Here is a 27,413-nt window from a genome sequence, read left to right on the forward strand (position 1 = left end):
CCTATTGCTGCTTTGGCATCTCTGCAGAACCAGGGCTGGGAGCCTTGCCCTGGGTGCACATACCACCATGTCTAACCTAAGGGGCAGTGCGTCGTCACTGCAGCGATTCCCACAGACCTGCACCCAGCAGAAGGATGATGACGGCGCTGAAAGGAGCCAGTCGCTTCCGGGTCAGCGGCAGGGGAGGGGAGGGTGGGGTGACTGTCATGGAGTCTCTCCGGAGGCTGAAGCGGTTTGATGCGTTTCCGAAGACCTTGGAGGATTTTCGAGTCAAGACCTGCGGGGGCGCGCTCGGTGAGGAGTGTGGGCTGCGAGCTGGGGCTGGACGGGGTGCTGGGCAATACCTCCCCCGTCCTCTGCATTAGGGCATCTTCTTAGTGGAGGCGCCCGCCGGTTGCAGCCTTATTTCATAGCAGGAATAGTGATAGGCTGGGAAATGTGGCACTCTGGGGCAGACGATCGTATTTTAACCTGCACGCTTGCTAGGCGAGTTGCTGTGCGCAAATTTATTGCTTGGTGTCAGAGAACGGGTTGGTTCACACTTGCAACTTTAATTTTTTTTAGTATGGTGACTTGCAGCGGAACTGATCAAGTGTTGTGTCTCAGGCAGTCAGTGATGATATGGTAGTATCTGGCTATCCATTTTTGTTCTGCTTTTCCTCTGAGGAGCTCTGGATTGTGTACAGGGTTTTCCTTTCCCATTTCATCTTGTTAATAACCCTGTTAGGTGGATTAGGCTGAGAGGGAGAGTTCCTGGACCAGTGAGCTCTGCCTTGGCAGGGGGAGGGTGGGATATAACAACAACAGCGGCAGCGTGGAGTCTTAGTCTAACACTAACCGTTACACACTACTGCATTAGTATGAGAATTTACCTTTGAGGCTGTCTGACTGGGGCTGGAAAAATAGTCACTTTTTATATTACACTTTTACTGTTTAGCACAAGACCACCATGATTACAACTGCCAAATAACACAGCTAAAATCATACATAAAATTACAATATAAAATACTCACAGAACTTTGAAAGAAAGCAATATCAGATTAATCATCCACTAGAAAAGTTAGATATTTCAGACAGCTGGGAGAAAACAGTCTTATAAACTGCCATTAGTATGCAGTTGTGGTGATTCATAAAGTGGTCAAGGGGCAGCAAATAATGGTCAGAGCCAGAATGTGCTGCGTGAGGAAGGGGGGCTGAGAGGATGGTCATAGTTGGCACAGAGGTCAAGATGGGGAGAGGTGATCCTTCAGACAATAATGCTGTAGGTTTTGGTGAACTTTAAAGGTAAGAACCAACCTCTTGAATTGGTAGCAAATATGAACTCAGTAGAACTGTTTTTGAATTGGTATTAGACATATGTAAGCGACTGTGCACCATATTGAAGCTTCCAGATTGTTTTCAGGGGCAGACCAATGACTAGGGTGAGTGTGAATCTCATATCCCCACTCATCAGGTGACCTTGGGTAATCACAGTATGACTGTTTCCACACAAGTTGTTTGCTCTGGGTTCAATGCTACGGGGAAGTAGAATGCTTCCCCGTGACACTTTTGTGCATGGGGACCTTTAGGGTTTGTGTAATTCTTTGGGTTTCCCAGGCTTTCGTCTGAATTGTTTTATGGAGGCATAAGGAAAGGCAAGAGCCAGTGTGGTGTAGTGGTTGAGATGTCAGACTAGGAACTGGGAAACCTAAGTTCAAATCCCCACTCTGCCATGAAAGCTTGCTGGGTGATTTTGGGCCAGTCGCACACTCTCAGCCTTGACCCTGGCTAGTATTTGGATGGGAGACCTCCAAGGAATACCAGGGTTGTGATGCAGAGACAAACAATGGCAAACCATCTCCGTACAGGGTACAGGGCATATCTCTGCAACAAAACTGTACAGAATTACTTTAAAAATGAAAGCAGGGAACCTGATACACAGATTGTTATCGTGTTGTGTCCATATTAATTTATAATGTAAAAAAATTATAATTGCCCTGGTGCTCCAGGATGGCTGGGGGTAGCTGCTGCCAGGGGACTCGGACAGGGAAACTCCAAGGAAACCTGCCATCTGGAAACCTCATTGCTGCTGTGTTTTATTAGCAGCTGTAGCAGCAGTGAGGAAACTACCTATTTTGGTCTAACTTCCTCAAAAAGTTATTGTGAGGATAGCATGGAGAAAAAAATGAACCACTTATACCACCCTGAGCTCCTTAGAAAGGTGGAATGAAAAAGTAATAGATGTCTGAAAAACCACAAAATGAACCTGTGGGTATGAACCAGATCTGTAAGAAATGCAGAACTTATCCTATCAGTGCCATTGTATATGGATTTCCTCTCAGGATTGCATTGCATATCTTTTCTTACACTGAATTCTGTTCTGTTATTCACTTCCAATCTATGGACAGCTTTGTTTTATTAGTATGATAATGTTTTCAAATACATGAGATATTTTTCTACTGAACTGTGGTATTAATGAAGCTAGGAACTAACTGATCTATGGTTAAATGTATTTTGAAGTATGGCAACGATCAGATCTCTCAAGGAAAATTGGAATTCTGTAGTTGCTGTTGAGAACTTGAGTTGAGTTTGTAAATTTAATCCCTTTTATAGCTGTTCATTTTTCTAAATACTGTTCTCTTAGTGGCTGTTCATGACGACTCACTTAAATGAACAGTAAAAGAATGTTCAGTACAGTTATTTTAAGTGTTATTGCATTTGAACAATGGTGACGAGACTGCCAGTTCTAACCAGAATAAAAACTTAAATCTAGTTTAAGATATACTTGGAAAATTGACACTAGAGTGAGCAATGTTGACTGTACATCCCTGTAACCTTTGAAGCACATGATTGTTTGTTAAGATAATTTCTGTGCCTTATTTTCTTAGTGTTCATGTGCTGAGAAACTGACACATCTCCTTTATCGAGCACAAGAAGCAGTGATGGGATTCAAACATTTTAACAACAGGTTCTGATGGTGGTGGGATTCAAATAATGACTGTTAAAAAGTATTTAAAATATTTTAAGTATTAAAAATATTAATACTTAATAAAATATTTTGAGTATTAAAAAAGTGATATTTTCCTCAGTTCAGAGAACTGAGAAATTTTAACAGCAGGTTCTACAGAACCTTCGGAACCCCCTGAATCCCACCTCTGACAGGAAGTAAGGGGGGCCATTCCCTCCCCATCAGTTATCCATATTCTTTGCATTATATAGCTCCCGTTCCTTAGTGTAAAGTAGGGAGGATAATCTTCTGCAGACAGGAGCACTAGTCTGAAAATCAATTCTGAGAATGAATCATAGAGTTGGAAGAGACCACAAGGACTATCCAGTCCAACCTCTGCCATGCAGGAAGACACAATCAAAGCACTCCTGACAGATGGCCATCCAGCCTCAGTTAAAAAACCTCCAAAGAAGGGGGCTCCACCACACTCTGAGACAGTGTATTCTACTGTCAAGCAGCCTTTACTGTCAGGAAGTTCTTTCTAATGTTTAGGTGGAATCTCTTTTCCTGTACCTTGAACCCATTACTCCTTGTCCTAGTCTCTGGAGCAGCAGAAAACAAGCTTGCTTCCTCTTCAACATGACATCCCTTCAGATTTTTAAACACAGCTATCATGTCATCCCTTCACCTTCTCTTCTCCAGACTAAACATACCAAAGTCTCTCCTCATAGGATATGGATTCCAAACTTCTAACCATTTTGTCATCCTCCTCTGGACCCATTCCAGCTTCAATATCCTTCTTGAATTGTGGTGCCCAGAACTGGACACATTATTCCAGATGAGGTCTGACCAATGCAGAATAGAGTGGTACTATTATGTCCCTCAATCCAGACAATATGTTGATTCAGTCCAGAATTGCACTGGCTTCCTGGCTGCTGCATCACACTGCTGACTCAGATTCAGTTTGTGAACTATCAAGATTCCCAGATCCCTTTCACATGTACTGTTGTCAGACTAGATGTCCCCTATCCTATATCTGTGCATTTCATTTTTTCAGCCTAAATATAGTATCTGACATTTATCTCTGTCAAAATAAATTTTGTTGGTTTTGGTCCAGAACTCTAATCTGGCCAGGTCATTTTGAATTCTGACCCTGTCCTCTGGGGTACTAGCTACCCCTCCTAATTTAGTGTCATCTGCAAATTTGATTAGCATGCTCTCTATTTCATCATCCATGTCACTGATTAAAAATATTGAATAACACTTGGTCCAGGATAGAACCCTGTGGCACCCCACAAGTCACTTGTTTCCAGCATGACTTGTGTTTGAGTAAGCCATGTTGATTTTTAGTGAACACAGCATTCCCTTCTAAGTTCTTTCAGACTGTCTGATTAATGATCTGCTCTAATCTTTCCTGATATTGATGTCAAGGTGACTGGCGGTAACTGTTCAGGTACACTTTTCCCCCCTTTTTGAAGATGGGGATAACATTTGCTGTCTTCCAGGCCACTGGGACTTTGCCTGTTCTCCAGGAATTCGCAATGGTTACTGCAAATGGTACACTTGGCATCCTCTTTCCACTATATAACCAAGGCTAGGTGAACGTGGTCACTCCCACCTAAGGATCCTACCACTTCCACCCCATTAACCAGGTCACCATTGTTGGTTAGGAGCAGATCTAAAATAGAGTATATATTTTAAAAGTTGTTTTGAAAGTATATGTAGTGGTACTTGTGCAGTATTTGACGGTCCATTAACCCTCCTGTCAGTTTGATGTCTGCTGTATTTTATTGGAAATTACAGAAAAATATTATGCTATAATGATTATTTAGAGACGCATACAAAATAGCCCTAAAGTGTTGATTTTAATTTTAATTTGTCCCTTCTGCCTGCCAGTTTTTGTTATGAAACTAGTGTTGAGTTGTATATTTACTTTTAGTCCCATATTTCAAACTTTCATTTTTTTTGCTGTCTTGAACATAAACATATTCTCACCAACCATTCTGTTGTTCTGAGATACTACATTTACAACACTTTCACATGTGTTTTTCTTACACAGATATCACTTTAGGGAGGGAGAATGCATGTACAACTGTGTATAGAGTATTGAGTCTGAAGTATACAAGCTTGGGTTTTCATACCACATATGATGACTGTGATCTGGGAAATATTAACTGACTTGTTTTACTGTTTTACTATTTTAATGACTTGTATATTTGTAATGAAAATACACACAACACTATATTCATGTTGTGTCAGCTTTTCTGGCACTGAAGTAATATTTGCATAGGAAAAGTGTCATGCTCCTTCAGTGTTAATAAAATGCACAGGGTTGAGAGAAGAACTTATCAACTTCTGATTTTCTTATTGAGGGAGCCACAGGGTTCACAATATTTTAAACCATAGAGTTATAGCAGCTATTCATAAGATGTATGTAAAGTGCCAGATACATAACTGTGTGTCTTTGCTTTCCTTTCTCTGCATGCAGTGACAGTAATCAGTGGTCTCATCATGCTGTTACTTTTCTTCTCAGAACTCCAATACTATCTCACAAAGGAGGTAAAAGGATTCATTTATTTTCTTTCTCCTACTTTGGCCATGCCAATTGGCCATGCCAGCAGGGTCTGATGGGAATTGTAATCCATGAACATCTGAAGCGCCAGAATTGGACACCCCGATCTAGCCGAACTCAGAAGACTGTTTTGAGGGTGGGTGGGAGGCTTCCATATCTCTTTTGATGATGTGCAGAACAAAAAGGAAATAAATAATCAAATGGCCGCAGCTGACATATTTGAGGAAGTTTAATAATTTCATTTTAAAAGTTTGAAATAGTGGTTGTTATTGGCCAAATGAAAGAAGGCGAACAGTGACTTCATGGTTTGCTTTCTTCCATACTTACAGAAGGTAATGACAATGGTTATGAAGCTCTTTCCTCTTCCCTTCCTCTTCTTTACTAAAAACTTTCTGAAAGAAGCTACACAAGATATGCTGTAGCACATTTCCTGGCTTGGAAGTGGAAGGCACAGGTGGAAAGAGTGATTTAAAGTAAAATCTAGCATAGTGCTTTCAAATAAAAATCTGTAAATGTGTAACTTGTGTAGGATGCAAAATATTTATTTTATTCTGAGATCAATGAAATGAAGTGTTCCCCTCCTGCTCCTGTTCTCTGAATACAAGAAATTTTCATATCTTTGTTCTTCAATTCTATTTTCAGTCTCTGCTTAATCTTGAGGTGAAATTACGTCCTTTGTTTTTAGGTTCATCCCGAATTATATGTTGACAAATCAAGAGGAGATAAGCTCCGGATAAACATAAATGTTGCTTTTCCACATATGCCATGTGCCTGTGAGTAAACTTTGTGAAGCTTGGATTTTTTGTTATGTTATTTTGGTTCTATTAGGTTGTACATCATAGCAACTTTGAGCACTCATAATTTTGCCAGAAGAAGACGAGACGCTGATAGAGACCAACAGCTAGGTAGTTTTAAAGCAGTGCAAGGATGTAGATTTTCCAGATTTCAGACCTAAACAGTTAATTGATCTTTGAGGTAAAACTGGATGAGATATCCAGCCATAGTTTCTTTGCGCTTAGCATAATCTCAAGCAAACGTCTTGCTCCGCAGATCCGTAAAAATGTGTGAATGAAGCTAGATTTAACAAAGTTATTGCCCAGCAGTATTGTCTTCTCTGACTAACGGGGACTTTCCAGTGTCTCAGCCATAGATCTTTTCCAGATTTGCTGTTTGAGAAACTTTTAACTGGACAGCAAACCCAAATCTTTATGCATAAATGCTGTATTCTGCACCAGTGAACTATGGACACCTAGCATGCTTTGCTGCCATGGGTGAAGTGTTCTGCTGTTCCTTTTAAGTTTCTCAGTTCTCTTCCCAAATCATAGTATTTATCAATCCTCTTTAACTCCAGTAAATCTTTCTAATCCTTAGACCAGTTCTGCCAAGGTATTTCTGTATTTTGTATTTTCCGCTCTGATAATTCAGTATGTGTACCATAGTGTTGTAGTGTTCAAGCATCAGGAAAGATCTCAAGAAGTCCATTCTGATCTGTGGTCCCTGTCATTTTCAGATCTGAGCATTGATGCCATGGATGTGGCTGGAGAGCAGCAGCTAGATGTTGAACACAATCTCTTCAAACAGCGCTTGGATAAAGATGGCAAGCATGTGACTCCAGAAGCAGAAAGACATGGTTATACACTGTTCTTCTGTGGGAACAATTTTGCAGACACGATCCTAATTGGGATTTAAACTTGTTTAAAATGTTAAACTGTCTGCACCAGCATTTGAGAGCTGCTATTGCTAGTGGTGACACACAGAGTGGGTAGTGGCTGTGTAGTTTCAGGAAGTGTTGCTGGAGATGGACTATTTAGACTCCTTCCCATCTGGATTCAGGCCTTAACTGGGTTCTGGTCATGATTGACTATCTTTGCTGGGGGAGTGACAGTACCTTTCAGTTGCTTCTCCTGGACCTCATGGTGGTTCCACTACCATTGGTGGTTTCTACTACCATGGTATCCTTTTGGAGAAGCTGGCTGAGTTGGGTGGGCACCATACTTTGGTGAGATGGCAGAGGTAAGTTGGGTGACAACCAGAGACAAGACTTTTTCTGTGCTGGCACCTTGTCTTTGGAATACCCTCCTCCTGGAGGCCCATCAAATGTCTACTGTACTGTCTTTTTTTTCCGGACCAGGACCAAACATTTCTTTTTATCCATGTTTTTAACTCAAGGTTTCCATTTTCTAGCTGCTTTTATGATTTGCTTCTAGTCTTAGGACTGTTTTGTGAATATTGTTTTAGGCTGCTGAGTGCTTTGATGTTACTTTTATAGCCTTGTCTCATTTTATTATTAGACATTTCCTATGTGCAATGCTTATAATTTTATTGCATTTTTTGCTTTGTGGTCTGTCTCAAGCAGGTTTCTGGAGAGGCAGAACAAACAAATCTATATCAGCACTATTAGGAACTCATTTAAAATGGTACTTGCTTACAATCTATTTGTATTGCTGATACAGGTATTTGTCTTTATTTGTCTTTATTTCAGAGCTAGGAAAAGAAGAGGAGATATTATTTGACCCCAACTCCTTAGATCCTGATCGTTGCGAAAGCTGTTATGGAGCTGAGTCTGATGATATCAAGTATGCCTTGCTTCTCTCACTGTGACATAAGACAAAGAGGCAGGGTTGAGGGAGAGGCTCCATAGCTGTACTTTCTCCTGATCTTTCTAGGAAGATTCAGGAGTAGTCCCTTGGCCACTTGCAGTAGAGGGCTACATCCTTTGATATATTTTTTTTTGCACAAGAGTAAGATTGAAAATGATGCTAAGATAGTTTGTAGTTAAGAGAGCAAGTGGGCAGTCTCTTGTCTCACAGATGTTAGCTGAAATCAGCTCCTTTTTGGTTTAGATAGAGCCTTTACCCTTGTGTATATCACCAATTATCTCTGGATGTATCAGAACCTGTAAGATTCCATTTCTTGTTTATCTCTGAAAGTAGGACCAGTTTCTTTACTATGGTTCCTGTCTCTTCCCTGGTCCAGTATTGGCAGAATTCTCTTAGCTATAATTTAAAGTAGCCATTAGGGGGGGCATGCTATTTTGCTGACTACAGAGTAGGTAAAAGTAATCCCTTGTGCAAACACTGGGTCATGATCGATCCGTGGGGCCACATCACAATATTTATTGAGCAGACTATGTTTACAGGGTGATTTGCCATTACCTTCCCCATTCATCTACACTTTACCCCTAGCAAGGTGGATACTCATTTCAAAAGGATGGAAAGCTGAGTCAGTCTTCAGCCAGCTACTTGAAACCAACTTCTATCAGGATCAAACTCAGGTCGTGAACAGCACTACTGCAGTTTTCCACTCTGCACCAAGGGGCAAATAGTGTGATAAGATTTTGCATTCCAGTTTTTTTAAAGGAGTGTTTTTTTTAAATGTAGAACTTTATGGTTGAAGAACAGCATTGGCAATCTTTGAAATGCAACTGTGCCTTATTTGGATGTTGTGGGTTTTTCAGGTTGTATGACTGTGTTCCAGTAGCATTTTCTCCTGACATTTCGCCTGCATCTGTGGCTGGCATCTTCAGAGGATCATTATGGTTGGTGAGAATTATAATCTGCCAGCCACAGATGCAGGCAAAACATCAGGAGAAAATACTACAGGAACACGGCCATACAACCTGAAAAACTCACAACATCCTAGTGATTCCGGCCATTAAAGCTCTCGACAATACATTGTACCTTATTTGTTTACTACATTGTATAGGACAGATTGGATTCTAGTCTCCCAGACCTAGTTAACAATATAATTGGTAATTTATGAGTGTCTGATGCTTCACTTTGTTGAATGGGGATGTTCTTTCTTTTCTTCTATCGTTCCATCTAGATGCTGTAATACTTGTGATGATGTGAGGGAAGCATATAGACGGCGAGGCTGGGCCTTCAAGAACCCTGATACCATAGAACAGTGCAAAAGAGAAGGCTTCAGCCAGAAAATGCAGGAGCAGAAAAATGAGGGCTGTAGAGTATATGGGTTTCTAGAAGTCAATAAAGTGAGTGTGGCTGTATTTGTCTTTTTTTTTAAAGTCACTGTACTATATCGGGGTTACAAAATCTAGTGCCAAAGGTTCCTAAGAAGTGGAATCCAGAAAACTTAGATACAGTCTGCTCTTTACTGTCTGCACAGCCCTAGATCTTCAGCCACTCTTTCATTTTATAAATTAGTGTTGCACCCTGTGCGAGATAGGTACCACACAGACAGGTGCAAATGAACAAACCTGTATCTAAAAGACAAGGTTTTTAGCCTATGGGACATTAATACCAGCATGTCGCCTTGAGAGGGAATGATTGTTTAATTCTGGAAATTTAAATATATATTTATTGTTTTACTCTTTTTTGTACTGATCAGATACCAAATAAACATTGATCTTGTGGTTTCGCCTAAGGGACAATATAGCCCAACAACAGTTATGGTCTGATATCTTGTGGAGCAGGTGTTTCTGCCCTATAGTTGTCTAGATACTTTTGGCTCCTGAAATCTTTGATGTACCTTTGATAATCTTATAAAATTGGAATGTCGGTGTCAATCAGAATCTGCCTTTCAGATTCCTGTAAAATGGACACTTCCAGTTGCAATCTGATCTTAATTACTCCCTTTGAGGGACTTTTTTACTAGCTGCTCTCATGCAAGTAATGCATTTGTAAACCGTTGTTGAATGTTGAGACACTGTGAAGGGGAGGCAAGTATGAGGTGCTTTGGAGCAGGGAAAGAAAGGGGCACAAACTGACATGTAGGGGAGGGGCGCTGAGGCTAGATGTACGCATGCCAAGGAGGTGGAACAAAGGACTGTGCCTCTTCTTGGGGCATAATCACATTTATGAATGCTTATTTATGTGTGTGTTTTTAAAAAGCTCTGTAAGTACATAATAAATATAGCAGGGACAGCCTCGCTTTTTTTGAAGTAGCACTGTTACAGTTTGCCAAGGAGAGTGGAAAGATTTAATTAGCATGGATGTCTTTTACAGGTAGCTGGCAATTTTCATTTTGCACCAGGTAAAAGCTTCCAGCAGTCGCATGTTCATGGTAAGATCACTTGCACTACGTGAACAGTTTCTTGTCCTGTCTTCTCTGTTTGTATTAGCTGGAAGTACTGTAACTGTCCTGAGCTATGACAGATAAAGTTGTGGACAGTTGTGGCATTGCTTAAATGAAGAACTGGCAAAAGAGAAATGCTTGCAGAGGAATATTAGAAATGGAAATAGTGTTATTGGAAATGGTGTTATTGCCATTACTGTTCGTTTGCAGATGAACTGAATAAATTCATAACGTCTAATAAATTCATAACATCTGAGACCTTCCCTAATATATTTATTGTGTTCTGTGGCAGAGTTCCATGTACATACTGGCCTCTTTCCCTGGCATTAATTAACAGTAGAGAGGTCCTGCTTGAATGTGCAGATCTAGTCTGATTGTGACCTAAATGTTAGAATAGATTGATTAACTTGATACAGGAAAGAGATTCTATAATAGGCCAGACCAATGCATATGTATGATAGCTTGAACTCACCATTTGCAACCATTGTTGGAAGGTTTCTGCTTCCACTTCCAGGCTGGATATTCCACGTTGGATTCCTGTACCCCGCCACATCACCAAAATCTCTGTTACTGTATTGTTGAATAGTATTTCATATATGTTATCTTTGAAATGTTTTCTGTTCTTCACATATCTATCATACTGCAAGCCACACCCATTTATATATATTTGGTTTCCCCTGTCCCCTGAAGCGGCAGTTTGGGGCTCGATTATATAGGGACCCTTTCTTCTACATTTTCTTCATTTCTTGTCCTGTCTCTTATCAAATACTCCACAAGTACTTGTTTTAGTGATCACACTGGTGATGCAAACTTGCAGCTGTATTTCCCATAACTTCAGTTACCTTTCAAAATTCTTGTCTTTATGGAATGTTGTTGTCTGATTATTAGATTCTCCCTACAAACCGTCTTCTTTTTTCTGCTCAAGTTATGATGGCACCCTTTCCAGGATTGTCATTTTTAAAAATGTTTTCAAGTCATGTCTCACTTGTGGCAACCCCTAATGGGGTTTTCAAGGCAAGGGACATTTACGGGTTGTTTGGCATTACCTGCGTCTTCTGTCATTTGGAGGTCTCCCGCCCAAATATTTTCCAGGGTCAGCTTTCTTCTTTTTAGCTGGCAAGAACAGGCTAGCTTGGGCTATCCAGGTTAGGGTAAGATTGTCACATAGACTAATGGTTTTGTGTAAATAATGCAATTTGTACTTGGGTAACATCTAAACTTCTGCAACTTGAGTAACATAAGGATTTATTATAGATAGCTGCTGAATAACTAGGTTAATGAGTGTCTTGTGCCTCACTTTGTTGAATGGGGATGTTGAATGGGGTCCATGTGATAGATCTGAGGAGAGAGTCAATTGAAGAGTGAGCTGAGTGGAAGGGAGGTTTTTGTTGAGTCAGAGCAGATGAACGGATATGTGTGGAAAGCTCTCTATTCTCTGGTAGTGATCAGAAGGCTCTGAGTAAAGGACTGGATGGTCAGATGAGGAAAATATGTACTGAATCCCTGTTACAAACAATGCACTCACACTAAGCTGACACAGGGGTTGATCATTTATGTTTCTCTTAGAGAAACACACACTCAGGAGGATAAGTGTGGTTGTAGAGAAAAGGAGAGGATTTTTATTTTTTGCCAGGGAGTCAGAATTAGGGGGGGAAATCCTTCTCTGGATTGTTCTTATCAATAAATACTTATTTTCAGTTGTTCATCTGTTAAAGAACCAACTGGTGCCTTAATTGAACTTGGTTTTCTTAAGAAGAAGAAGAGTTGGATTCTGTCCTGTAAGGAGACTCAAAGGGGCTTACAAACTGCTTTCCCTTCCCCTCTCACAACAAACACCCTGTGAGGTAGGTGGGACTGAGAGAACTCAGAAGAACTGTGATTAGCCCAGAGTCACCCAGCTGGCATGTGTTGGAGTGCACAAGCTAATCTAATTCACCAGATAAGCCTCCACAGCTCAAGTGGCAGAGTGGGGAATCAAACCCGGTTCTCCAGATTAGAGTGCCCCTGCTCTTAACCACTACACCACACTGGCTGTCATATCATGTCATCGTCCTCTGTTCACAGTGAGCAGACAATTACTCCATTTTCTGGGGGTTTATTATCAAAGGTGGGGAAAAACATAATTACGCTACCACATTATTAAAAATCAAGGGGGTGGCTGCTCAAAAAGCCCTGCAAGTGACTTTTAGGAATTTTGGAGGGAAAAGTTTCCTTGGCACTTGTGCACTTGTGCACTTATCAAGGAAAAGACAGGCACTTGGATGAGACTTGGCTGAACCTGGTCATTTATTATTTCTGGTGTGTTTCTCATTTTTGCTACAGGCTGAATAATCTGTTTTCAGAGACCTGGGTGCCACAAAGTCCTCTCTTTCACTAGCCTGTGGCAAGCGTAGATCTCCTTTTGGAAGGCTGAACAAGCACATGCATGCAGCTTGTTGTGTGGCTTGTTGGCTTTCTCTGCAGGCCTTCGGTGGCTGAATTGGTAGCCAGTAGTGCAGCTGGGAGAAATAGCACAAATACGTGTGTGGAAGTCTGCATGCAGTTCCAGTGTGGTGTTCCGATCCTTTTCAAGTTGAGCAGCCTAAGCCCAGGGTCTTGTTGGCAAATTAAACAAGGCCTCATGAAAGCAAAACTAATATAAAATATTGCCTTTTGGTTTTTTGCATCTTGCTTTTCAGTATGGAGCTCTGAATGTTTCTCTTTTTTTCTTTTCTTAATTCTGCTCGTTTTTGCAGTGCACGCTGTTGAGAGTAAGTGTTGCCAACTTCTTTCCTTTGCAAATTCTGTACTGTCCATAATTTAACTGATTCATTTTTTCCTTCTAAAACTCTGTGCTTCATAAAGGTTTGGCAAGATTAGGCCCTGCTTGTTGAGTGACACAAAAGCCTGAACCATAGTATTTATTAATTGCCTGCAGAATTCCATTTGGGTATGGAAACAAATCCTAACGGGAAAGTTCTAAGCTCTATCCCTTAGAAAGTTCTAAGCTCTAACCTATTGCGTATTTTGTACAACACATGCACAAAATAGGGAGAGTGCAAATGGGCACAGACCAGCTCCAATAGTAAGAATTCATCCTTAGTCATGATGAGTATGTAAGAGTAGTACTCATTTTGAAAGAGTCAGTTCCAGAGATTTTTTAAAAGAATCTATTTAATGGGGTCAGGATTTGTACTCCAGCATTGGAATCGATCCCTTCCTACAATCTCAACCAGATATAATAGCAAAAAAAGGTCATGAATAATATATGGCTTATGCTCATCATCTTAGTGCTGACAACAGTTGTGACAATGAGTTCAGAGATCCCTGGGTTGGATCTGGTGATTCATTTGTACAAGAACTGCGGGTCCCTTCTAACTCTGGCAAAGTTCATTCCTGGGATTACAGAGCGTGTGTGGACTAATAGTCATGCAGGTCAGTGGGCTGCAGTGAGAAAAGTGGCCAGTTCATGATCTGAGGCAAGAGGACAATTTCACCCCCTTCTTACTGCACCCCCCTGATCTCCACGACTATTAGTCTACATGGAACCTGGGACCCTGAGACTCAACTTTCCCTAGGGATTACTGGGGGAGGGGTATGGGAAAGGTCTGTGACCATCACCACCTTAAATTCAATAGTAATCTCATTGTGGGGGTCTATTACAAACCCCCAAGCCAGACTGATGAGCTGGATAATGCCTTCCTGGAACAGATGACCAAACTTTTAGAAAGGAGAGAAGCAGTAGTAATGGTGTTTGTTGGAAGTCAAACTCTGCCAAGACAGGAAGGTCCAGCAAAGTCCTCAGAAGGTAGAAGAGGCAATAAGGGGAGTGGCTATTTTAGATCTGCTCCTAACCAATAATGATGACCTAGTTAATGGGGTGGAAGTGGTAGGATCCTTAGATGGGAGTGACCATGTTCACCTAGAGTTGGTTATATAGTGGAAAGGGGATGCCATGTGTACCATTTGCAGTAATCTTTGAGAATTCCCCTGGAGAACAGGAGAAGTCCCAGTGGCTGGAGGAGGGCTAATGTTATCCCCATCTTCAAAAAGGAGAAAAAAGAGGACCTGAACAATTGCCGCCCAGTCAGCTTGACAACAATATCAGGAAAGATTCTGGAGCAGATATTAATCAGACAGTTTGTAAGCGCTTAGAAGGGAATGCTGTAATCACTAAAAGTCAACATGGCCTTCTCAAGCACAAGTCATGCCAGACTAATCCTAACTTTTTTTCTTTTTGATGGAGTGGCTAGCTTGATAGATGAAGGAAGTGCTGTAAATGTAGCATACCTTCATTTCAGCAAGACCTTTGACAAGGTGCCCCATTATATTATTGAGGGCAACAAGCTAGTAAAATGTGGGTTATACACTGCTACTATTAGATGGATTTGTAGACTGATCAAACCTAAAGGGTACTCACCAATGGTCCGTCTTCATCCTGGAGAGAGGTGGCTAGTGGGGTACCACAGGATTCTGTCCTGGGCCCAGTGCTATTCAATATTTTTATCAATGACATGGATGATAGAATAAAGAGCATGCTAATCAAATTTGCAGATGACACCAAATGAGGAAGGGTAGCTAATACCTCAGAGGACAGGGTCAGAATTCAAAATGACCTAGCCAGATTAGAGAGCTGGGCCAAAACTAATTTCTACAGACATAAATGTCAGATACTAATAGGTTGGGAGACACCTGGTTTGACAACAGTACACATGAGAGGGATCTGGGAGTCTTAATAGTCCACAAACTGAATCTGAGTCAGCAGTGTGATGGGGCAGCCAAGAAAGCCAATGCAATTCTGGGTTGCATCAATAGGAGTATAGTGTCTAGATCAAGGGACATAATAGTACCACTCTGTTCTACATTGGTCAGACCTGACCTGGAATACTGTATCCAGTTCAGGGCACTGCAATTCAAGAAGGATATTGACAAGCTGGAATTGGTTCAGAAGAGGGCGACCAAAATGGTTAAAGGTTTGGAATCCATGTCCTATGAGGAGAGACTTAGGGAACTGGGCATGTTTAGTCGGGAGAAGAGAAAGTGAAGGGATGACATGATAGCCATGTTGAAATGTTTGGACCAGTGACATAGGTATAGATTTTTTATATATACTGCCTCAGAGTGTGGTGGGGTCTCCTTGCTATGGCCTTTAACATTATACACAAAGTGGAAAATGCTTTTGCCTCTGCAAAACTTTTGAAGCAGACCTTACTTAGTTGTTAACCTAAGAGAAAATCCACTATTTTTCCTAGATACTCAAAATCTTCATAAGCTTCACTGCCAGTTGGATATTCCTTTGATCTAGTAACTGGTGATGGTAGAGGTATACTACCTTTAGATTCATTAATTGAGTGTGAAGTAGGAACAGATAAACTATTTTCCATTTCCACAAGGGTATTATGCCCTTTACTTGAAAAGTCTTGGTATTAAGAGAGTAAATTTTAATTATTGTTGTTTTTCTAGTCCTTGGTGATTCTGAAGGTCTAAAACTTATTCATAAAAGAAGAAGCCTGACAAAATTGTTTACCTTGTTGTCTGTTTCTTGCAGTTCATGATCTGCAGAGCTTTGGACTTGATAATGTAAGTACCTGGGGATGCATGTAAGAGATTTGATTTGATTCACATTTGAAGGAAGAGTAACTATGTGGTAATGTGAGTTCAAATTATTGTCCTTGTTTATACTAAATTGAAAGGCTCTGTAGCTGTGGAAACCATTTTAATTATGATGTTTTCTATTGTTTTCATATGTTGTTGACTCAAAATAAGGCATTGTGGGTAAACTTGCACTGGTGCTTCCAAACTACAATGGGTTACTAGGCATCCGAAGCTCAGTTTCATAGAAATCTGCTTGCCGCAAGAATTATTACACTTTTTGGTACTGTGCAACCCAAATATAGTATGCTTACATGTATGCTATAAACAACCCATCTTTGTCTGGTGGCTGCTTCTCTCCAGGGTGAGAATGGGAATATAATTGTTGGGAGAGGAGTTTAATTCTAGCACAACTTCTGTGCTCAGGTAGCATATTCATGGAGTTGCCTAGGAGGAGAATAACACTTGCTGTGCTCACCTGATGTAAGCTGGCACTGGAGCTGCTATCCTGGTTTTCTTATACCTCTTAGCCACAATGAGAAGGAAAACTAGATTCACATCCAGTAGGATCTTAAAGACCAACAAGAGTTTCAGGGAACAAGCTTTCGAGAATTAGATCTCACTTCATCAGATATGAGTCAGAATGGAGATCTCTGAGTCTTTAAATCCCTATCAGAAGATGGGAGGGGTGTTGCAGAGAAAGAACTCAGGATGCATGAATATAATTGACATTGTAATCAGCTAGATCAGAGTAGAGGAGAAATTTGGGGTGGGGGGGATTAGCATCTGTAGTGAGATAAGAATCTTATGTCCCTGTTCAGTTCGGGGGGGGGGGTCCTTTATTATGAATTTGTGAATGAACTTGAGTTCAGTAAATCTCTAGTTGTAATCTACATTAGAAGAAAGGAAGACCTCTCACCTGGTTGTGTGTGTGTGTGTTATGTCCCAACAGTTTGCTTCTAATTCATGGCAACCCTATGAATTTGTGCTCACTTCTGTTGGCATAAGGTTGCATAAAAGGAAAATAGTTCTTTTCAGAACTAGACTGTGCTCTGAACCTACTCTGCTCTCTGGTGGTTCTGCTTAAATATATTTGGCTTTGTTTGTTTCAGATAAACATGACACATATTATCAAGCATCTTTCCTTTGGGAAGGATTATCCTGGCATTGTGAACCCGCTTGATGGGACCGTTGTCACAGCAGAGCAAGGTACAGACCTGAAACTGGATAACCTTCCAGGCACTTATATGATATAAAGACCAAACACCAGCATGGGGTGATTTGGGGTTAAACTTAAGTTTTGCATAAAAGGGAATAATCACTGTATGTTGGGGTGTATCTATCACATATGAGATGGTGCTACACAGAGGCAGAGCTACCAGGGGGTGTGAGTTGCACCAGGCGCATGCCTGCCCCCCCTGGAACATTGCATGCCCCCTGCAGCACCCCCACCCCTGCGGGATGCCCCCCCCTGCCCCCACACTTACCTTTTTGAAATAGTGCAGGCTGGAGAAGTAGCCTGTTCCCTTCAGGCTGAAAACGGCCTGGTGGGAACTACACTTCCCAGGAGACCTTGCGAGCTCCATGGTCTCATGGGAAGTATAGTTCCCACCAGACTTTTTTCACCCTGAAGGGAACAGGCCTCTTTTTCAGGCTGAACTAAGGTAAGTGTGGGGTGGGGGTGGGGTGGTAGGGTGCTGCGGAGTGTGGGGGTGGAAAACACAGAGTGCACATTGATGCACTCTGACCCAGCTACACCTCCGGTGCTACACCATTTGTATGTTTATGCCTTAACCAAAATGGTCACTTTTGCTGCACTATAGAGTTAGTAACTGGCAGCTGTGAACTGAGGACCAGACTGCATATTGTATTTAACTTATGATCTCAACGGGGTGACTGGCAGCAGAACGTTAGTTGTGTGTGTGTTATGTCTCATCAAGTCACTTTGGACTTATGGCAGCCCTATAAACTAATGATTTCCAAAATGTCTTGTCCTCAACTGACTTGCCCAGGTATTGCAAACTGAATACCATGGCTTCCTTTATTGAGTCAATCCATGCCATGTTGAGTCTTTCTCTTTTTCTGCTACCCTCAACTTTTCCCATCATTATTGTCTTTTCCAGTGAGTCTTGTCTTATAATGTGACCAAAGTGTGATAACCTCAGTCTGATAGTCAATTCTTGTCTTTATGGAGTGTTGTGCAGGGGCCCAGTTTGAATTGAGACCACAGAATATGGAAGGAAGCGCTGTAGTGTCCCCACCCCATGCACTATTAAATACTTCATATTTATCAGTCATCTCTTGCTAACTATGTCTTCCTGACCCCATGTCTGCTAAATTTTGCATAAGCAGTTTTTGTCATTTTAATGAAATGTTTTAAAGTATTTGCACACACAGAGACATATGCTGAGCCTTCCACTTTTTGCCTTTTGGATTAGCAATTAGGAGGTTCTCTCTTTTTGAAGTTTATTCTGTCTTTTCTGTCTTTTGATTCTATGAATATTGGCTGGCCAAAAGGCCGTAATAATAAATATCTATCTATCTGATTCTATGAATACTATGTTTTAATCCTTAGGTTCTATGATGTTTCAGTATTTTGTGAAAGTGGTTCCAACTGTGTATATGAAAGTTGATGGTGAGGTAAGAGCCATGTTTATTATTTTAAATTCACAGCTATGCTATGTCTATTATTTGTAGTATAGTGGGAGAGGGGGTGACAAGGGCATCATAAAGTGATGAAAAGGGAATCACAGTCAATTTTGCATTACTTATTGATGAGCAAGGCTTTGCTCAATTGTAGATCACCACCAGCTTGAGATTTCTGAAAGAGATGATTGAGTCTGCAAGTCCATGACTGTTTATTCACAGTAAAGGGTAGTAAGAATACAGAATGTATATAGGGGCAGGGGATCGTTGCTGTGTGTTGTCTGTAGAAGTTGGGTATGATGTGTGTTCATATATATGCAGGAGCTAGGAGTTGAGCAAAGTGTACTCGACAATGTCTGTGCTCTGAGAAAATGTTACTGGTGGTGATTTTGACACACCATAAAGACCACATGGCTGCTGAGTTGCTGTTACCAGAGCTGTAGGGAGAGGGAACTGCTCCTGGGGCATGCGTGTGCCCTGCGCCCCTGCCACGCCCCAGAATGCCCCTGCATCAGTGTGTGTTTGGTGCATCAGCCCCCCCACCTCCTTGGCGCTACGCCACTGGCTGTTACTCTTTAAACTATTTTTCATGCTTGTGTTTTGCTAGGTGGTGAGGACAAACCAATTTTCAGTAACACGGCATGAAAAAATAGCGAATGGCCTAATAGGAGACCAAGGTTTACCTGGTGTATTTGTGCTCTATGAGCTTTCTCCCATGATGGTGAAACTAACAGAGAAACACAGGTAAGGATGAACTGGAACATGATGCAAAACTGTGGCTGCTTTCTCAAAATAAAACAGTATTTCTTGTATAGCTTACCTACAGATATAGATATGGATCCTGTGGCAAAATCTCTGTTGACAGGAGTAATTACTAATAGCAGAATGGAACTTTCTCCCTCTCATTGCAGCCCAAAATGCTTCTCCTGGGAATAGCATAAGAGGGGAGTTAAAAGTCTGCCTCAGGAGGGGAAGTTGGCCCCCTACCTTCCATTAGTGGAAATTTACTCCAGAATTCAAACCACAATCTTTATTTTTTTAAAAGTTATTTTTGAACTTTTACCCTGCTCATCCCCCAAAGGGCCTTAGGGCGGCAACATAAACAACACTTACTAAAATAACAATAAATATCCTAAAACACTTTAAAACAGCGAATACAATATAAAACGGCTTATAGACAAATAGAGGCTTTATGCTTAGACAAATATTAGAGGCTTTAGATAAAGAGAGTCTTTATGCTTCTACCAGCGGTTATTAGGGAGTATAAAATTGTATTTTCCATATTTGGGTATATTGGACCTGAAAAAATATTGATATTCCTGAATTCCAATACCAATATGGTATTTGGATTCAGGTTTCTATTGGGAATCTGAATTTTTCAGGTCCATTATTCCCTGTGGTGAAACTTTCCAGGTGACTGGGGGGTTGTTTTTGAAGGTACAGGCACCAAAATTGTAGCAGGGCTGCTGGTACTGGTCTTTTAAATAACCCTGAAATTTCAAGTAGATTGGACCAAGGGGCCTCTATGGACCTCTGATCAATATGCCCCCAGCCATCCTCCATTATTTCATATGGGGTGGGCAGGGGTGGGGAGGAGGAAAAACCTCCAATCTGCTTTAGGCAAAAGCCATGACTGCGAGTAACAGTCACTGGTGAAAGCATGCCTCCCAGGGAAGAATCAACAAGTTAAACAAAATAATTGCAGAATCCAGTAATCTTAGTAGAACCACAAGCCAATATGCCAAGCCAAACAAAGCCAAAATCAAACAAGAGAATCTCTGCAGTGGAAACTTCAAGTGGAACCACTTTTGCAAGCATGACAGTACCAGTGGCAATGTACGGCGGCCCAACAGAACCCACTGCCATTCTGGCAGTGCAAACCCAACAGAACTAATGTCAGACCAGAGAATTTCTACAGTAGAAACTGAAGGTGGGGGTATACTTTTACAAACCCAGCGTAACCAACTGCAATGTTTGCAAGCTCAGCAGAACCCTCAACAGAACTAATGCAAATCCACAGAATAATAAATCCAAGCACTGAATAGTGAGCAACAGTGTGAAAACTATAAAAGGAACACAAATGGACCCTCCGTTCTCTCTCCAGGGGTGGGTTTTTAGATTGCTGGACGCTATCTGTGGTATCTTGTATGCTGCATTTTTAACTGGGTTTAGTTATTTTAATGTATAGAGCCGTTTTTAATTTATATTTATTTTTCTGATCATGCTCTTTTTATTTGTTATGTTGTTTCTGCTGTACACCACCCAGAGCCCTTCGGGGGTGGGCGGTATATAAATTCAATTATAAATAAACAAACAAACAAACAAACACAAAGCACTCTTACAAAGAAAAAAAACCTTCTTGAACCTGACAGAGAAACTAACAGTCGCAGCCCATAGAACTTTTCTGCAATGCAAAAACACAGGAAAGAAAATAAAAAGTGTTCCCTGGGAGTCTGCAAACTCTGGCTCCCAATAGTCCCATCTTGGGTATATTCAAATGCACACTCCTAGTAGACCTGACTCAAGTATATCTGAATGCACATTCCTAGTAGTCATGTATTTCTGATTCTGTATGCAGGTGTTTCTTAAGTTCCTCTCTGAGAAACTGTGTGTGGTCTTAGTGGATGAGCAGTCTCAGGGAGTCTAGTTTGGTTGCAAAATCTGAGTAGATTGAATACAGAGGCGGTTTTAAAGTTTTTCTTTGAGCCGCCAAGATTTGAGGTGTGATTAACTATTCAACTAAGAATGAAAGCATTGCCATCATGACATAGTGGTGAAGAGTGGCAGACTCTAAGATGAAGAACCAGGTTTGATTCCCAGTCCTCTCCATGAATGGCAGACTCTAATCCAGTGAACTGGGTTTATTTCCCCATTCCTCCACATGAAACCCACTGGGTGACCTTGTCACAATTCTCTCCAAACTCTTAGCCACACCAACGTCACAAGGTGTCTCTTGTGAGGAGAGGAAGGGAAGGTGATTGTAATCTGCTTTGAGACTCCTTAAAGATAGAGAGAAGCAGGATATAAAAACCAATTCTTCTCCTTTCACTGCACATCAGACACAGTCAAACAATATTACAAGTCAGTCTCTGTATCTGGATGAATATTTTCTTTTTTAAAAAATAAGTGCTGGATAGTAATCTGATCATGTTTTCCCCCACCATGTAGGTCCTTTACACATTTTCTCACTGGAGTCTGTGCTATCATTGGAGGAATATTTACAGGTATCTTTTCTTTTAAAAACTAGAAACTGTCCATATTACCTGTCTTTGAAAATTAACTTGTAAAATGTGATTGTAGGATGTTCTTATATCCTTGTAAAACAGATGAGGATTTTTAAGCAGAGAAGAATTAGGACTAATAAAAAGAGGGAGGGGGGGCTAATAAAAGGTGGTGATGGCCACTCACCTGAAAAGCTTTAAAAGGGGCTTGGACAGATTTATGAAGGAGAAGTCTATGTATGGCTACCAATCTCGATCCTCCTTGATCTGAGATTGCAAATGCCTTAGCAGACCAGGTGCTCGGGAGCAGCAGCAGCAGCAGAAGGCCATTGCTTTCACATCCTGCATGTGAGCTCCCAAAGGCATCTTGTGGGCCACTGTGAGTAGCAGAGTGCTGGACTAGATGGACTCTGGCCTGATCCAACAGATTCTTTCTTATGTTCTTATGTTTTTAATCAGTCTGTCTTGAATTTGTCTCAAAATAAGAACATAAGAACATAAGAACAAGCCAGCTGGATCAGACCAGAGTCCATCTAGTCCAGCTCTCTGCTACTCGCAGTGGCCCACCAGGTGCCTTTGGGAGCTCACATGTAGGATGTGAACACAATGGCCTTCTGCGGCTGTTGCTCCCGATCACCTGGACTGTTAAGGCATTTGCAATCTCAGATCAAAGAGGATCAAGATTGGTAGCCATAAATCGACTTCTCCTCCATAAATCTGTCCAAGCCCCTTTTAAAGCTATCCAGGTTAGTGGCCATCACCACCTCCTGTGGCAGCATATTCCAAACACCAATCACACGTTGCATGAAGAAGTGTTTCCTTTTATTAGTTCTAATTCTTCCCCCCAGCATTTTCAATGAATGCCCCCTGGTTCTGGTATTGTGAGAAAGAGAGAAAAATTTCTCTCTGTCAACATTTTCTACCCCATTCATAATTTTATAGACTTCAATCATATCCCCCCTCAGACGTCTCCTCTCCAAACTAAAGAGTCCCAAACGCTGCAGCCTTTCCTCATGAGGAAGGTGCTCCAGTGCGTCAGTCATCCTCGTTGCCCTTCTCTGCACTTTTTCTATCTCTTCAATATCCTTTTGAGGATGTGGCGACCAGAACTGAACACAGTACTCCAAGTGCGGTCGCACCACGGCTTTATATAAGGGCATGACAATCTTTGCAGTTTTATTATCAATTCCTTTCCTAATTATCCCCAGCATAGAGTTTGCCTTTTTCACAGCTGCCATACATTGAGTTGACATTCCCATGGAACTATCAACTAAGATGCCCAAATCCCTTTCCTGGTCTGTGACTGATAGCACTGACCCCTGTAGCATGTATGTGAAGTTTGGATTTTTTGCCCCTATGTGCATCACTTTGCATTTTGCTACATTGAACTGCATTTGCCATTTCTGAGCCCACTCACCTAATTTATCAAGGTCCGCTTGGAGCTCCTCGCAATCCTTTGTGGTTCTCACCACCCTACATAATTTGGTATCATCTGCAAACTTGGCCACCACGCTACCCACCCCTACTTCCAGGTCATTTATGAATAAGTTAAAGAGCACTGGTCCCAAAACTGATCCTTGGGGGACACCACTCCCCACATCTCTCCATTGTGAGAATTTCCCATTTACACCCACTCTTTGCTTCCTGTTTCTCAACCAGTTTTTAATCCATAGGAGGACTTCCCCTCTTATTCCTTCATTGCTGAGTTTTCTCAATAGTCTCTGGTGAGGAACTTTGTCAAAAGCCTTTTGGAAATCCAAGTAGACAATGTCCACTGGTTCCCCCTTATCCACATGCCTATTTACATCCTCAAAGACCTCTAGTAAGTTTGTAAGACAGGATTTGCCTCTGCAAAAGCCATGCTGACTCTTTCTCAGCAGGTCTTGCTTTTCTACATGTTTTATAATTTTATCTTTAATGACAGATTCTACTAATTTACCAGGAACAGATGTCAAACTGACTGGCCTGTAATTCCCGGGTCCCCCCTAGATCCTTTCTTAAATATTGGTGTGACATTGGCCATCTTCCAGTCTTCAGGGATGGAGCCTGATTTCAAGGATAAGTTGCATATTAAAGTGAGAACATCAGCAATTTCATGCTTGAGCTCTTTAAGAACTCTTGGGTGAATGCAATCTGGGCCAGGGGATTTGGTAACATTTAGTTTATCAATGGCTGCCAGAACTTCTTCCTTGTCTACCACTATCTTCGTTAGTTCCTCGGATTCGCCTCCTAAGAAGCATGGTTCAGGTGCAGGAATTTTCCTCACCTCCTCTTGGGTGAAGACAGATGCAAAGAATTCATTCAGCTTTTCTGCAATCTCCCTGTCATCTTTTAGCACACCCTTTGTTCCTTTGTCATCTAACGGGCCTACCGCTTCCCTTGCTGGCTTCCTGCTTTTGATGTACTTGAAGAACTGTTTGTTGCTGGTTTTGATGTTCACAGCCATGCGTTCCTCATAATCCCTTTTTGCCTCCCTTACAGCTAACTTGCTTCTCTTTTGCCACCATTTGTGTTCTCTCTGGTATTCTTTATCAGTTAAGTTGGACTTCCATTTTCTAAAAGACATCTTTTTTTTCCTAATAATTTCCTCAACGTCCCTTGTTAACCATGGTGGCTTTCTTTTAGACTGGGTTCTGCCTTTTCTAACCTGTGGAACACATTCCAGCTGAGCTTTTAAGACTGTGTTTTTAAATAACCTCCAAGCATCTTGGACATTTTTGACTCTCTTGATTTTCCCTTTCAGCTTCCTGCGCACTGTCCCCCTCATCTTTGAGAAATTTCCCTTTCTGAAGGCAAATGTAACTACATTAGTAGTTGTCACTTGTTCGCATGCAGAGATACTGAATCTGACAGCATTGTGGTCGCAATGTGTTCTTTGGAGTCCTGCATGGGTTTTAAGTGTATTTAAACTGGTTTTATGTATTTATTAGAATTTGTTGGAAGCTGCCCTGTGCCTGCCAGGGGAAGAGCAGCAAATAAGACTAATAAAATAAAGTAAAATAAACAACCACAACTGTATCTTGCTTGATGAGGAAAGACTACAGCTGGAGCATCAGCTGAAGTTGGGCAAAGGCACTGCAAACCATAGAGCCATCTTTGCAGGAGTCTGGCTTTAAAAGGACCTCCATACTATGAGCTGCCTCTTTCAGATGGAGTGCAGCCCCATTCCAGCACACCCTTAATCCACGACTGGAAGAATGATAGACCATACAACCGTGCAGGACACCATAGCATAAATGCCTGAGACCCAAGCATTTGATGCTTCAGTCTTCTCCCTTCTGATGTTGATTGGCTAGGTAGGAAGTCAAACTAGGACACATGGTGTTCCTGATTCCTCTGTTGAACCCATCTGGTCAGAAGGATTTCATGGTCTTAGTCCCTGGAGGAGTAGATTTACTACTTTTTGAAGATTATGTTTATCTACCACAGTAATCTTGCATTCTCTTAGTTTCTGTTGGAGACATTTAGACTGACCTCACTTCTCTTTCTCCTTTTCCTTCCAGTTGCAGGACTCATTGACTCTTTGATCTATCATTCAGCCCAGGTCATTCAGAAGAAAATAGAGCTTGGGAAGATGACATAGATTGGTTTAAAGAACTTTAAGGAGTGAAAAAGAATACTTTAAGACAATGACCCATTTGAATGTATAAGGAGCAGATGTCTGGACTTGTGAAGACCCTCTGACAACAGTTCCAGGCTTGGCTTCATTCCTTGTTTGGGCATTAATTAATAACTGGGTGAAGTAAAGCAGGAGGTTAATTAAATCAGTGCTGTACTTTAGATTCTAGTATCTGTCTGATCTCTTGATGTATCACTCAACTTCTGGATTCTGAGACACGAAGCAGTTGAATACAACTCATTTTTCAATGTGGGGAAAAATGTTTTCTTGTTGTACTTGTACCCATTGCTACCCTTGGGATGTGTATGTGTGGAACAACTTCTCAGGAATGTTTTAATAACACTGTCAAATATTTGATATCTTTCTACATTCTCTAGCATTGCAACTTCAGATCCAATAGAATTACACTATGTGTACTAGGCTCAGCAGGTTTTCATTTTCCTTTCCATTTCCCCCCCTACCTTGGTAACTTGAACACTAAGGCCTTTTCCGCACGGGGCCCAAAACAACGGCTCAGGGACAGAAAAACACTGCAATGCAGCAGCGCCATCCTGTGCAGCCCTGAGCGGCGTGAAGGCGTCACTTTCCACCTCCCTTCCCAAGGGAGATTTTTGGAAAGCGTCACCTTCCCATTGGCACAGTGCGAACAGCACCGCGCCAAAGACAGTGCTTTCCTGCCCCCCCCCCCACTCACCTCGTCCTCCAGCGTTAGTCTGGAAAGCTGCTGAGACCCACCCACGATGCCCTCCAACCCCAGTTTCTAGCCCTTCTGCCTTCCTGAAGCTTCCTCGTTTGACTGCTCCTTGCTGAGATGATAGGTTATAATGCTACAGCACAGCAGCATGTGCTGTCACACAACTGCTGGAATAGCAGAATAACTACTAGGTACAAAGGTAATTTCACCCAACAGGGCTGGATGGGAAAATGAAGCAAGGCAGCAAGGAGTGTTTTAAGTTCAAAATGTTTAGGCAAAAATTGAATGGTTGAGAGGTTTACTGTACCAAATCAGGTGAAGCCTACGATGCATAAAATCTGAGTGACATAAGGCCTGCCTCTCGAAAACCTTAACAATAAGCTGTTCATATACACTCTTAGACAAGAGATGTAATTCCAGCGTACATGATGCACTGTGCCCTAATTCCTTTCTACAAAGTGGAAACGTTTCAGTGATGGAGATGCTTCCTACACCATGGAGGACTCCAAGGAGGACTTGGGCACACATGACTCATGATGGCTACTTAATACTGCTCTTCTCTGAAGAGGGAGTCAATTCTGGGGAATGAGTAGCAGCAGCTTTATTGTAAAGATAACCTGGTCTTCAGCACAACACGTGACGTAACTACAGCCCTCCAGAGGTGAGTGAGTAATGCTACCCATTCTAAGTAACAAATATGTTCAGTTAGACTTTTAGAAGGGTCTGGCTTAAATTTTGGGTTCCTTTTTTCACCCTGTGTCATTCTGAGAGAGAAAAACGTGTTCTGTTGAGTTAGATTGTAATGTTCATAACAACAAGAAAAGAATTACTGTTACGGCAATTAAGATTGCTCTCCAATATTACTTGACTGCTGCACACATGTTTTACACTACACGGTTCTTTATATAAATCTTTTGAAAAGAGATGCAAATAAATTCTTGCCAAAGGGCAGCTGTAATTTGTTATCATTATCCTGTTTGCAAATGTTCATTTTACACTGTGTTTTCAGAGTGGTGTTAAAATTGCATCCTGGTGTACAAATGCCTATTGCTGGGTAGATAAATCCTGCTTTGATTTCCGGACCATTCTCTGCTCTTCTTTTGCTGCACAAGAGGCTACCAGAGGGAATA

The 27,413-nt window shown here is 41.5% G+C and overlaps 1 protein-coding gene across 3 annotated transcripts; it reads left to right on the plus strand.

The window, feature by feature from the left end:
- The first annotated feature begins 186 nt into the window (after nt 1–186).
- ERGIC3 (ERGIC and golgi 3) lies at nt 187–27,365 on the plus strand. Of its 3 annotated transcripts, none has more exons than XM_048495772.1 (14): nt 187–294; nt 5,415–5,485; nt 6,184–6,271; nt 7,009–7,128; nt 7,981–8,074; nt 9,324–9,489; nt 10,463–10,520; nt 13,268–13,282; nt 16,060–16,091; nt 17,216–17,312; nt 18,679–18,743; nt 19,357–19,493; nt 21,918–21,973; nt 25,474–27,365. In XM_048495772.1, the coding sequence occupies exons 1-14, from the start codon at nt 207–209 to the stop codon at nt 25,551–25,553; spliced, it is 1,167 nt and encodes a 388-aa protein (XP_048351729.1). In that variant the 5' UTR covers nt 187–206; the 3' UTR covers nt 25,554–27,365. The 3 variants fall into 3 exon arrangements, with proteins under 3 accessions (XP_048351729.1, XP_048351731.1, XP_048351730.1); XM_048495774.1 differs by having other exon boundaries at nt 192–294; nt 7,009–7,095; XM_048495773.1 differs by lacking the exon at nt 13,268–13,282 and having other exon boundaries at nt 192–294.
- The last annotated feature ends 48 nt before the right edge of the window (nt 27,366–27,413 follow it).

Source organism: Sphaerodactylus townsendi, linkage group LG05 (assembly GCF_021028975.2).
Source record: "Sphaerodactylus townsendi isolate TG3544 linkage group LG05, MPM_Stown_v2.3, whole genome shotgun sequence".
Taxonomy (NCBI): domain Eukaryota; kingdom Metazoa; phylum Chordata; class Lepidosauria; order Squamata; family Sphaerodactylidae; genus Sphaerodactylus; species Sphaerodactylus townsendi.

Excerpts from the sequence above, each read along its gene's own strand:
- ERGIC3 (XM_048495772.1), top strand. The coding sequence starts at position 207 with ATGGAGTCTCTCCGGAGGCTGAAGCGGTTTGATGCGTTTCCGAAGACC. Across the intron at positions 16,092-17,215 it reads AGAGCTTTGGACTTGATAAT|ATAAACATGACACATATTAT; the intron begins GTAAGTACCTGG and ends TGTTTGTTTCAG. Across the intron at positions 18,744-19,356 it reads ATATGAAAGTTGATGGTGAG|GTGGTGAGGACAAACCAATT; the intron begins GTAAGAGCCATG and ends GTGTTTTGCTAG.